General features: G+C 49.2%; 1 protein-coding gene across 1 annotated transcript in view; it reads left to right on the forward strand.

Annotated features, from left to right (window-relative positions):
• The window catches only part of INSC (INSC spindle orientation adaptor protein), a 395,604-nt gene extending 390,149 nt beyond the window's left edge, over positions 1–5,455 (forward strand). The window contains exons 12-13 of the mRNA XM_073550745.1: positions 155–231; positions 5,173–5,455. Of these exons, the coding sequence (XP_073406846.1) occupies positions 155–231; positions 5,173–5,301 (206 nt within the window). The 3' untranslated portion in view covers positions 5,302–5,455. The remainder of the gene's footprint in view (positions 1–154; positions 232–5,172) is intronic.
• The last annotated feature ends 8,044 nt before the right edge of the window (positions 5,456–13,499 follow it).

Raw genomic sequence — 13,499 nt, forward strand, 5'->3', positions numbered from 1 at the left:
TACAGTACATATAGATGATATATTTCCATATTCCGGTGTATGGTACCTATAGGTTATATATAAGTATACACAGTGCATGGTACCTGTAGATAATATATAGCTGTATACCGGCGACAGCACCTATTGTTTAGACCTCCCGCTTTTCTCTTGGCAGGTATCCCACGCCTCATTGCTCTTTGCCGCCAACCAGAGGAGAGGTTCAGCAGTGACGCCGTCCTCGTGGCCTGTCTGGTAATTTTCATATTCAGATGACACATTGTAACGGGTCTCATAACATTAAATGTTGTTGCCTCAATGCATTGTGGGATTGCAGACCACTAGGGGGATTCTCTTCACTCCACTCTGTTTAAAGAAAGAAGAAAGAGATTGGACCCTTCACCTTTTGTTTGGTGCCTTTTGGAAATTGCTTTTGTTTTTCTTTCCACGTTGTACAGTCATTCTGTAAAGAGAACCTGTCATCAGCATTCTCACGTGTGAATGAAGACTAGCACCTTAATCAGCGCATGTGCGGCATTCCATGCAGGAGTATATATCCCACTGACTCCCTGTCTACCCTGCAAAAGCCTATAGAAACTCTCCCACGCTCCATGTAAACTCTGCTGGCCCGACAGGCGTCCCTGCTGAAATGTCTAGCCCTCCTCCTGGCAGCTGATCAGCGTCCTCCTGCCAGGCGAAATCTCGCACCTGTGCACATGCGCCTTACTGAGTACAGAGCCCAAAATATAAGTGCGCATGCGCCCTACTGAGGACAGAGCCTAAAATATAAGTGTGCATGCTCCTTACTGGGGACAGAGCCTAAAGCATAAGTGTGCATGTGCCGTACTGAGGACAGAGCCTAAAATATAAGTGTGCATGCACCCTACTGGGGACAGAGCCTAAAGTATAAGTATGCATGCGCCCTACTGGGGACAGAGCCTAAAGTATAAGTGGTGCATGCGTCCTACTGAGGACAGAGCCTAAAGTATAAGTGTGCATGCGCTCTACTGAGGACAGAGCCTAAAGTATGTGTGCATGCGTCCTACTGAGGACAGAGCCTAAAGTATAAGTGTGCATGCGCCCTACTGGGGACAGAGCCTGAAGTATAAGTGTGCATCCGCCCTAATACGGACAGAGCCTAAAGTATAAGTGTCTCCAACAAAGTGTTAATCCGCACAGCCGGGAAGCTCATTCATTGCAAAAATAGCTGTGTAAGCTGGTACTGCAAATATGTGTACTATGAGAAGTACTCCATAAACCGGGGTGCCACTCCAAAGCAATTAGTCACAGCGGCTATACCAAAAAAGAAAACAGATGGCACTCACCGGTTAAAATCTTCTTTATTCCAATACTTTAAAACATCGGCATAGGGAGGATGGGAGCGGGAGTGGAAATGACGACAGCCGTTTCGCGCTGCAGTAGCGCTTCTACTGGTCTCAGTTGGAATAAAGAAGATTTTAACCGGTGAGTGCCATCCGTTTTCTTTTTTGGTGTAGCTAAAGTATAAGTGTGCATGCGCCCTACTGGGGACAGAGCCTAAAATATAAGTGCACATGCACCCTACTGCAGACAGAGCCTAAAATATAAGTGTGCATGCGCCCTACTGCAGACAGAGCCTAAAATATAAGTGTGCATGCATCCTACTGCGGACAGAGCTTAAAATATAAGTGTGCATGCGCCGTACTGCTGGCAGAGCCTAAAATATAAGTGTGCATGTGCCCTACTGGCGACAGAGCCTAAAATATAAGTGTGAATGCGCCCTACTGGGGACAGAGCCTAAAATATAAGTGTGCATGCGCCCTACTGCGGACAGAGCCTAAAGTATAAGTGCGCATGCACCCTGCTGGGGACAGAGCCTAAAATATAAGTGCGCATGCTCCCTACTGCGGACAGAGCCTAAAGTATAAGTGTGCATGCGCCCTACTTGGGACAGAGCCTAAAATATAAGTGCGCATGCGCCCTACTGCGGACAGAGCCTAAAATATAAGTGCGCATGCGCCCTACTGCGGACAGAGCCTAAAATATAAGTGTGTATGCGCCCTACTGTGGGCAGAGCCTAAAATATAAGTGTGCATGCACCCTGCTGGGGACAGAGCCTAAAATATAAGTGTGCATGCACCCTACTGTAGGCAGAGCTTAAAATATAAGTGTGCATGCGCCCTACTGTGGGCAGAGCCTAAAATATCAGAATATCAGAATAAACCTTTCCTGTCTTAGGACAATTAGGATTACCATAATTAATTAATATTTGCCAAATGCCAGAATAACAAGAGAGACAGAGAGAGAGAATGTTTTAAGGCATTTTTATTACTTACTGCAAAGTCAGATGTTTCACTAAGATTACTGATTGCGCCTTTAAACAATTCTGGACTGCCCATATGATGATGTCATGTGTTTGGAAGCTTCTGATTTTTTAGCAACATCTGAGTTAGAGACATGTGTAGATGTATTTTAATGCACACCTGAAACACACTGCTTGTTTGTGTAGCATCATGGGAAAGACTCAAGAAATCAGCCAAGAAATCAGTAGGAGAATTGTGGACTTGAACAAGTCTGGCTCATCCTTGGGTACAATTTCAAGGTACTCGAAGGCGCCTCGTTCATCTGTACAAACAAGTATACGGAACTACAAACAAGATGGGAATGTCCAGTCATCAAAGCACTCAGGAGGGAGATGGGTTCTGTGTCCCAGAGATGAGCGTACTTTGGTCCAACATGTGCATATCAACTCAAGGACAAAAGCAAAAGACCTTGTGGAGATGATGGCGGAAGCTGGTAAGATTGTGTCACTATTCACAGTGAAACGAGTACTTTATCAACATGGGCTGAAAGTCCACTGCTAGGAAGAAGCCATTACTCCAAAAGAAACATAAAAAGCCAGATTAATGTTTGCAAATGCACACAGGAACAAAGACCTTAATTTATAGAGACGTGTCCTGTGGTGTGATAAAACTAAAATTTAACTTTTTGGGCATAATGATGATCGTTACATTTGCAGGAAAAAGGGAGAAGCTGGGAAGCCTAAGAACACCATCCCCACTGTGAAACACGGTGGTGGCGGCATCATGTTGTGGGGTTGTTTTGCTGCAGGAGGGACTGGTGCACAAAATATATGACATTGTGAGAAAAGAAGATTATGTGGCAATACTGAAGAAACATCTCAAGACATCAGCCAGGAAGTTAAAGCTTGGGTCTTCTAAATGGACAATGACCTGAAGCATACTGCCAAAATTGTAACCAAGTGGCTTAAGGATAACAAAGTCAATGTTTTTTTTGGGGGAGCATCACAAAGCCCTAATGTCAATCCTACTTAAAATATATGGGAAAAGGTGAAAAGGCCGGTGCGAGCAAGGCCACCTACAAACATGGAGCAGTTACACAAGTTTTGTCAGGAGGAATGGGCCCAAATTCCGACCAACTATTGTGAGAAACTTGTGGAAGGAGATCCCAAACGTCTAACCCAAGTCACTCAGTGTAAGGTCAAAGATACCAAATACTAATGAAATGGATGGAAACATCTGACTTTGCAGTAAGAAATAAAAATGCCATAAAACATTGTCTAAACACACAGTAATCTCCAACGATCTCAGGCAGGAAAGTAGTCATAAAAAATATTCCTTTATTTCTTTTCGTTAAAAGAACATGTTACAGGTAGTGGATACCCCAGTGGATGGTAAAAAATCCAACGCGTTTCAACTCAAAAGAGTCTTAATCATCCATGATTCCTGCCTGAGCTCACTGGAGATTACTGTGTGTTTGGACTTGTATCCGCCAGGCCAGGGCGGCTCCGTGCAACGGTGTGGTTCCTGCTATCCGGAGGACGCCAAGGGGTGAGCTGAAACATTTTTTTCATAAAACATTCTCTGTCTCTCTTGTTATTCTGGCATTTGGCAAATATTAATAATTCTGGTAATCCTAATTGACCTGAAACGGGAAAGGTTTATTCCGATGTCATGTCAGATACTGAGAAGACCCTGGAGATATGTCTTTATATATAGTGGATGGAAACTTCTGGTTTTAACTGGATGTTTTTTTTTCCACCATGGGCAAGAACTTTTAACAAGAAGGAAAGTTTTCACTTTTGTTTTATCTTCTTTTTTCCCAAGAGCCATAACTTTATTATTTTTTTGTCAAGCAAATGAGGTAAAATTGCACCAGTTCAGCAGAGAAATGAGGGAGTATGCGGGTGTGAATGCGGATTAGCTGAACAGCGCAGAGCAGATCCAGGGTATGAGGGGTAGGGGCTTCCCATCGCTAGTCAGTGCTGGTCAGGCCCACCGGAGGATTCTCCAGCTCCTCGATGGACCAGTCCCAGCCTCTTTGTGTGTAAGCACTGAGTTTCTTACATGTAAGCAGGAGACGAGAATCTCTGGAAGATTCCTAGTCCCAATGTGGTCACCAAGCCTTGCCGGCTCTTTGCTTGGATGTGGCTGAACTCATTTCCTGTTGCGGATTTCAGCTTTCAGCAGAATCATCAGATCTCAGACATTGTGGGAGAATGAAGTGCTCTGCTAGGGACATACAGTACAGCTTCATCGCGGCCTGGAGAATTATAGGAAGAGCAAGAAAAAGCACCTAGAGAGGTCAAACACTGCAGTATTCACAAACACTGGCAAATAATATAGCCCCAAATACAACGGCATCTGCGGAACACAGTAATAACAGCATAAGCCTGCAGCCGTTGTATCCAATACTAATAATAAAGTGTACTAACTGCGGGATATAACAGTGCAGGAGCTGATATCAGTCACAACCTATTACAGTACAGAAGTGATATAAGAAGAGCGGCCAGTATCTGTCACCTCATGGCTGATAACAGGGAGCAATAGATTGCATTCCTCAATCTCAGTGATCTTTTTTATACTGGGATTACACGGGCAGATTGTGGTTAATGATGTGTCGGAGCGATCTGTAATAGACCATCCGTGCACACAGGCTTCCAATGTTCTCGGCAGCGCATACTGGTTACACAGGACAATGTGCTGCAGAGAAAAAATAATCTTTTGTCCTTCATCGGGTGATCGGAGCCTGTTTACACGGAAAGAGAATGGTAATTTGAGAGTCATTAAGGACGATTGTGCCAATAATCTGCAGTGTAGATGCAGCTGAATGCTCGGCCTTCGGTGTCATTTAGCGCTTTCTTCATCTCATATAATATATATCCTTGTATTAACCCTTGTCATTCTGATTTCCCAGGCCGCGCTGCGGAGATTGGCGATCGCTTGTCCTGGAGGAATTGATGACTCAGACCTTCAACAATTGGTGAAACCGCGACTTGTGGACTCGTTTCTGCTGTGTTCTAATATGGAAGAAAGTTTTGTGTAGTGGAAGCTAAAAATGTTTGACCCCCCCCCATCCTCCTGCACAGAAGACCCTGCTTCCTGCACAGAAGACCCCGCGTCCTGCACAGAAGACCCCGCGTCCTGCACAGAAGACCCCGCGTCCTGCACAGAAAGCCACGCGTCCTGCACAGTAGACCCCATGTCATGCACAGAAGACCCTGCGTCCTGCACAGAAGACCCTGCGTCCTGCACAGAAGACCCCGCGTCCTGCACAGAAAGCCACGCGTCCTGCACAGTAGACCCCATGTCCTGCACAGAAGACCCTGCGTCCTGCACAGAAGACCCACGTCCTGCACAGAAGACCCCACGTCCTGCACAGAAAGCCACGCGTCCTGCACAGTAGACCCCATGTCATGCACAGAAGACCCTGCGTCCTGCACAGAAGACCCTGCGTCCTGCACAGAAGACCCCGCATCCTGCACAGAAGACCCCGTGTCCTGCACAGAAGACCCCGCGTCCTGCACAGAAGACCCCGCGTCCTGCACAGAAAGCCACGCGTCCTGCACAGTAGACCCCATGTCATGCACAGAAGACCCTGCGTCCTGCACAGAAGACCCTGCGTCCTGCACAGAAGACCCAGCGTCCTGCACAGAAGACCCCACGTCCTGCACAGAAAACCCCGTGTCCTGCACAGAAGACCCCGCATCCTGCACAGAAGACCCCACGTCCTGCACAGAAGACCCTGCGTCCTGCACAGAAGATGCTGCATCCTTCACAGAAGACCCCGCGTCCTGCACAGAAGACCCCGTGTCCTGCACAGAAGACCCCGCGTCCTGCACAGAAGACCCCGCGTCCTGCACAGAAAGCCACGCGTCCTGCACAGTAGACCCCATGTCATGCACAGAAGACCCTGCGTCCTGCACAGAAGACCCTGTGTCCTGCACAGAAGACCCCGCGTCCTGCACAGAAGACCCTGCGTCCTGCACAGAAAGCCACGTGTCCTGCACAGTAGACCCCGCGTCCTGCACAGAAGACCCCGCGTCCTGCACAGAAGACCCCACGTCCTGCACAGAAGACCCTGCGTCCTGCACAGAAGATGCCGGAACCTTCACAGAAGACCCCGCATCCTGCACAGAAGACCCCGCATCCTGCACAGAAAGCCACGCGTCCTGCACAGTAGACCCCATGTCATGCACAGAAGACCCTGCGTCCTGCACAGAAGACCCCGCGACCTGCACAGAAGACCCCGCGTCCTGCACAGAAGACCCCGCGTCCTGCACAGAAGACCCCGTGTCCTGCACAGAAGACCCCGCGTCCTGCACAGAAGACCCCGCGTCCTGCACAGAAAGCCACGCGTCCTGCACAGTAGACCCCATGTCATGCACAGAAGACCCTGCGTCCTGCACAGAAGACCCTGCGTCCTGCACAGAAGACCCCGCGTCCTGCACAGAAGACCCTGCGTCCTGCACAGAAAGCCACGTGTCCTGCACAGTAGACCCCGCGTCCTGCACAGAAGACCCCGCGTCCTGCACAGAAGACCCCACGTCCTGCACAGAAGACCCTGCGTCCTGCACAGAAGATGCCGGAACCTTCACAGAAGACCCCGCGTCCTGCACAGAAGACCCCGCATCCTGCACAGAAAGCCACGCGTCCTGCACAGTAGACCCCATGTCATGCACAGAAGACCCTGCGTCCTGCACAGAAGACCCCGCGACCTGCACAGAAGACCCCGCGTCCTGCACAGAAGACCCCGCGTCCTGCACAGAAGACCCTGCGTCCTGCACAGAAGACCCCGCATGCTGCACAGAAGACCCCGCGTGCTGCACAGAAGACCCCGCGTGCTGCACAGAAGATGCTGGGTCCTGCACAGAAGACCCCGTGTCCTGCACAGAAGACCCTGCGTCCTGCACAGAAGACCCCGCGTGCTGCACAGAAGACCCCGCGTCCTGCACACAAGACCCCATGTCATTCACAGAAAACCCCGCGTCCTGCACAGAAGATGCCACGTCCTGCACAGAAGATGCCGCGTCCTGCACAGTAGATGCCGCGTCCTGCACAAAAGACCCCCCGTCCTGCACAGAAGATGCTGGGTCCTGCACAGAAGACCCCGCGTCCTGCACAGAAGACCCCGCGTCCTGCACAGAAGACCCCGTGGCCTGCACAGAAGACCCCGCGTCCTGTACAGAAAGCCACGCTTCATGCACAGAAGACCCCGCGTCCTGCACAGAAGATGCCGCGTCCTGCACAGAAGACTCCGCATTCTGCAGGTTTGAGCTCTCTGTATATTTTGGACATGTGGGTGTCGCCCAGTGCAGTGAACACCCCAGTAATCGGCGTTTCGCACATTGAGATTTTTACAGCTCATTTCCTCTTTTGTATCTGATATTTTGTTGCATTTCTATACAGCATGAAATAATATATAAAAGACAAACTTTTATAATAAAAGCGAAACCAGAATAGAAAACGCAGAGTCTGAGAGTTTATCACCCGATTACGGTGCGGCTACGAGGAGCCCCGGATCCCAGGCTGAGATGTGATTGGCCAACGCTGAGGCTGCACTACCGAGACACGCAGTTCCGACATGGAGGCATCCAGACCAGTGTCCACACAATCATCGATTCCTTATTATATTACCTCTGTTCATTGAATTAACAAATACAGTGGGGAAAAAAAGTATTTAGTCAGTCAGCAATAGTGCAAGTTCCACCACTTAAAATGATGAGAGGCGTCTGTAATTTACATCATAGGTAGACCTCAACTATGGGAGACAAACTGAGAAAAAAAAATCCAGAAAATCACATTGTCTGTTTTTTTTCCATTTTATTTGCATATTATGGTGGAAAATAAGTATTTGGTCAGAAACAAGCAATCAAGATTTCTGGCTCTCACAGACCTGTAACTTCTTCTTTAAGAGTCTCCTCTTTCCTCCACTCATTACCTGTAGTAATGGCACCTGTTTAAACTTGTTATCAGTATAAAAAGACACCTGTGCACACCCTCAAACAGTCTTACTCCAAACTCCACTATGGTGAAGACCAAAAAGCTGTCAAAGGACACCAGAAACAAAATTGTAGCCCTGCACCAGGCTGGGAAGACTGAATCTGCAATAGCCAACCAGCTTGGAGTGAAGAAATCAACTGTGGGAGCAATAATTAGAAAATGGAAGACATACAAGACCACTGATAATCTCCCTCGATCTGGTGCTCCACGCAAAATCCCACCCCGTGGGGTCAGAATGATCACAAGAACGGTGAGCAAAAATCCCAGAACCACGCGGGGGGACCGAGAGCTGGGACCAATATAACAAGGCCTACCATAAGTAACACACTACGCCACCATGGACTCAGATCCTGCAGTGCCAGACGTGTCCCACTGCTTAAGCCTGTACATGTCCGGGCCCGTCTGAAGTTTGCTAGAGAGCATTTGGATGATCCAGAGGAGTTTTGGGAGAATGTCCTATGGTCTGATGAAACCAAACTGGAACTGTTTGGTAGAAACACAACTTGTCGTGTTTGGAGGAAAAAGAATACTGAGTTGCATCCATCAAACACCATACCTACTGTAAAGCATGGTGGTGGAAACATCATGCTTTGGGGCTGTTTCTCTGCAAAGGGGCCAGGACGACTGATCCGGGTACATGAAAGAATGAATGGGGCCATGTATCGTGAGATTTTGAGTGCAAACCTCCTTCCATCAGCAAGGGCATTGAAGATGAAACGTGGCTGGGTCTTTCAACATGACAATGATCCAAAGCACACCGCCAGGGCAATGAAGGAGTGGCTTCGTAAGAAGCATTTCAAGGTCCTGGAGTGGCCTAGCCAGTCTCCACATCTCAACCCTATAGAAAACCTTTGGAGGGAGTTGAAAGTCCGTGTTGCCAAGCGAAAAGCCAAAAACATCACTGCTCTAGAGGAGATCTGCATGGAGGAATGGGCCAACATACCAACAACAGTGTGTGGCAACCTTGTGAAGACTTACAGAAAACGTTTGACCTCTGTCATTGCCAACAAAGGATATATCACAAAGTATTGAGATGAAATTTTGTTTCTGACCAAATACTTATTTTCCACCATAATATGCAAATAAAATGAAAAAAAAAACCAGACAATGTGATTTTCTGGATTTTTTTTCTCAGTTTGTCTCCCATAGTTGAGGTCTACCTATGATGTAAATTACAGACGCCTCTCATCTTTTTAAGTGGTGGAACTTGCACTATTGCTGACTGACTAAATACTTTTTGATCAGCTGCGACCTGTAGCAGAGCCTGGTAGTAAGTGTTCACTATCCCTGCAGCGCCACCACAGGTAAAATAAAGCATTACACATGTCACACCTGTGCAATACTGGGCAGGACGAGTTCTCTGAAGGGAGAGAAGCTCCATGTAACCAAAAGAAGAGAACAACGGCCTTCATAAAAAGTCACAAACATACAACTCTAGATAGAAGTGGTAATGTAAATTTATCAGACTTCGTGCAACACTGGCTTTGTGGAAAACCTTCAAAAACTCCCCTCATGATAAATTCCCCCCATGTTGCTGAAAAATCCCTCCACAATACTGGCGACTGGAATTTTCCAAATATTGCCTTGTTAAGTGTAATCCATCTCTAGCAGTAGAAATAATGATGCAGAATAAAGGAAGCGGGGGACGGTCTGTCTATCTCTGCATTAAGCGGGGGACGGTCTGTCTATCTCTGCAGGAAGCGGGGGACGGTCTGTCTATACAGTAAGCGGGGGACGGTCTGTCTATCTCTGCAGTAAGCGGGGGACGGTCTGTCTATCTGTACAGGAAGTGGGGGCCGATCCTTCTATCTGTACAGGAAGCGGGGGCCGATCCTTCTATCTGTACAGGAAGCGGGGGCCGATCCTTCTATCTGTACAGGAAGCGGGGGCCGATCCTTCTATCTGTACAGGAAGCGGGGGCCGATCCTTCTATCTGTACAGGAAGCGGGGGCCGATCCTTCTATCTCTACAGGGAGCGGGGGCCGATCCTTCTATCTCTACAGGGAGCGGGGGCCAATCCTTCTATCTGTACAGTAAGTGGGGGCGACTTGTATCTCTACAGGAAGCGGGGGCCAGTCCATCTATATCTATTTTAAGCGGGGGCCAGTCCATCTATATCTATAGTAAGCGGGGGCCAGTCCTTCCATCTGTACAGGAAGTGGGGGCTGATCCTTCTATCTCTACAGGGAGCGGGGGCCGATCCTTCTATCTGTACAGGAAGCGGGGGCCAGTCCATCTATATCTATAGTAAGCGGGGGCCAGTCCATCTATATCTATAGTAAGCGGGGGCCAGTCCTTCCATCTGTACAGGAAGTGGGGGCTGATCCTTCTATCTCTACAGGAAGCGGGGGCCAGTGTGACGTCCGTCTGCGGTTCTGGGCTGCAGCCAGACAGCACCCCGAGAAACACTGATACCCTTTACCCCTATACAGGGATCTGGATTTACAGCAGAGCTCAGGAGGCGCTGTCTGAATATGAGCAGCGGCCAGAGCAGGACGGTCGTCAGAGAGGGGTTAAAAAACGGGACCAAAAGCGTAGTCGGGAATCCGAGTCTTAACCGGGCAGACAGCAGAAGTACAAGAAACGGCAGGCAATAGCAGAGTCAAATTCAGGCCAAGGTCAGAGTCAAAAACCAGGAGGGCGGCAGAGGTACAGAATCGTTAGGCAGTAGCAGAGTCAGAATATCCAGGTCAAGGTCTCAAACCGGGAGAATAGCAGAAGTACAAAATCGTCAGGCAATAGAGGGGTCAGAAATCCAGGCTGAGGTCAGAGTCAAACAATAGTCAATCACCAAGTAGCACACAGGGGAACCAAGAATATATCCGGCGGCTTGCAAGACCAGTCCCAAGGTATTTGAGGGATCAGGTCACCCCTCACAGGTTCCTGGACTGATGATGTCATCAGTACCGCCCCCAGGACCAGGCCAGATGATGATGCAGTAACCTTCTGATGACTGACAGAGGGGCGGAGCCTGCATCCACCAGATGCCTGTGCAGGTGCCCTTACTCTGTCAGCACCATAACTCACGGGCGAGCCATGGCGCCTCCTAGTGACCGCGACTGGAACAGCAGACCCCGAATTTAAAGGCAACGTGACAGATCGGCGCCTCCTAGAGGCTAAAGCCGGGACAGTAGGCCCTGAGTCTGATGTGACGGAACCACGGCCCCCCCAGTGGCCGAGGCAGGAATAGCCGTCCCTGAGTCTGACGACGAAGTGGCGGTCCGGCGCCTCCTAGTGGCCGCGACCGGAACAGCAGGCCCCAAGTCTGGCGGTGATGTGACAGCCAGTCCTTCTATCTCTATAGTAAGCGGGGGCCAGTCCTTCCATCTGTACAGGAAGCGGGGGGCGACTTGTATCTCTACAGGAAGCGGGGGCTGGTCCTTCTATCTCTATAGTAAGCAGAGGCCAGTCCTTCCATCTCTACAGGAAGCGAGGGCCAGTCCTTCTATCTCTATAGTAAGCGGGGGCCAGTCCTTCCATCTGTACAGGAAGCGGGGGAGACTTGTATCTCTACAGGAAGCGGGGGCTGGTCCTTCTATCTCTAGAGTAAGCGGGGGCCAGTCCTTCCATCTGTACAGGAAGTGGGGGCTGATCCTTCTATCTGTACAGGAAGAGGGGGCGACTATCTACAGGAAGCGGGGGCCAGTCCTTCTATCTCTATATTAAGCGGGGGCCAGTCCTTCCATCTGTACAGGAAGCGGGGGCGACTTGTATCTCTACAGGAAGCGGGGGCTGGTCCTTCTATCTCTATAGTAAGCAGGGGCCAGTCCTTCCATCTCTACAGGAAGCGAGGGCCAGTCCTTCTATCTCTATAGTAAGCGGGGGCCAGTCCTTCCATCTGTACAGGAAGCGGGGGAGACTTGTATCTCTACAGGAAGCGGGGGCTGGTCCTTCTATCTCTATAGTAAGCAGGGGCCAGTCCTTCCATCTCTACAGGAAGCGAGGGCCAGTCCTTCTATCTCTATAATAAGCGGGGGCCAGTCCTTCCATCTGTACAGGAAGCAGGAGAGACTTGTATCTCTACAGGAAGCGGGGCTGGTCCTTCTATCTCTATAGTAAGCGGGGGCCAGTCCTTCCATCTCTACAGGAAGCGAGGGCCAGTCCTTCTATCTCTATAGTAAGCGGGGGCCAGTCCTTCCATCTGTACAGGAAGCAGGGGAGACTTGTATCTCTACAGGAAGCGGGGCTGGTCCTTCTATCTCTATAGTAAGCGGGGGCCAGTCCTTCCATCTGTACTGGAAGCGGGGGCCTATCCTTCTGTCTGTACAGGAAGTGGGGGCGACTTGTATCTCTACAAGAAGCGGGGGCCAGTCCTTCTATCTCTATAGTAAGCGGGGGCCAGTCCTTCCATCTGTACAGGAAGCGGGGGTGACTTGTATATCTAAAGGAAGTGGGGCTGGGCCTTCTATCTCTGCAGGAATCAGTGGTGACTTGTATATCTACAGGAAGCGGGGGCCGGTCCTTCTATTTCTATAGTAAGTGGGGGCCGGTCCTTCTATCCCTACAGGAATCGGGGGCTGGCAAAGATTTGTCTATCCCACTCTCAGTTCAGGTTCAGAAAGTGCAGCTCTCTGGTGTCCCCTTATCCTCAGGTCAGTCAGGAAACTACACCTAGGATAAGTAGTCAGAAAGGCTGCCTTGCCATGTACTGGTTATTGGGCACTCTGCAGTGAAGGTGGTATGTATATCCCCAATCTCAGGCCGGAAATACACAGATAAACCTCCGTACCGTCACTGCCAGGGTCTCCCAAATCCCTCAGAACACTTTGCTGCCACCAACTACTGTTTGATACTAAAGTTTATATTAAGTGAGGAACCAATCCAGAAGATAGCATATTTTAGCGCGGAGGATGTGGCAGTTCGTTCATAGAGCAATGAAAAAGAAACTAGTAAATTTTATAGATTTAACCCAGAAAATATAGGCAGTGTTTACAAAAATACAAAAGATGTTACAAAGGAGACAGAATACAGTATATACAAAACAGTTACAAAATAAAAGAGGATTAAGATGAGAACTTACTACATCTCAGTCACTGGTATGACGTGTGGATGAGGGGAGGAGAATCTTCCCAAGGGAAAATGGTACATAAGCACAGCCTCGTGCTAGCTGCTTGTCCGGGCAAATGACCTCACTTTGAGCATCTGAGCTTTATACCTTTGCCCAAAACCAAGGGTCTTCCCCTTTGCTGACCTCCCAGGGTGGGCTGGATACGCCCACTTTAGAAAGTTATTAATAAACTT

The sequence above is a fragment of the Dendrobates tinctorius genome, unplaced genomic scaffold (genome assembly GCF_039654945.1).
Source record: "Dendrobates tinctorius isolate UK_male_01 unplaced genomic scaffold, ASM3965494v1 ptg000168l, whole genome shotgun sequence".
NCBI lineage: Eukaryota > Metazoa > Chordata > Amphibia > Anura > Dendrobatidae > Dendrobates > Dendrobates tinctorius.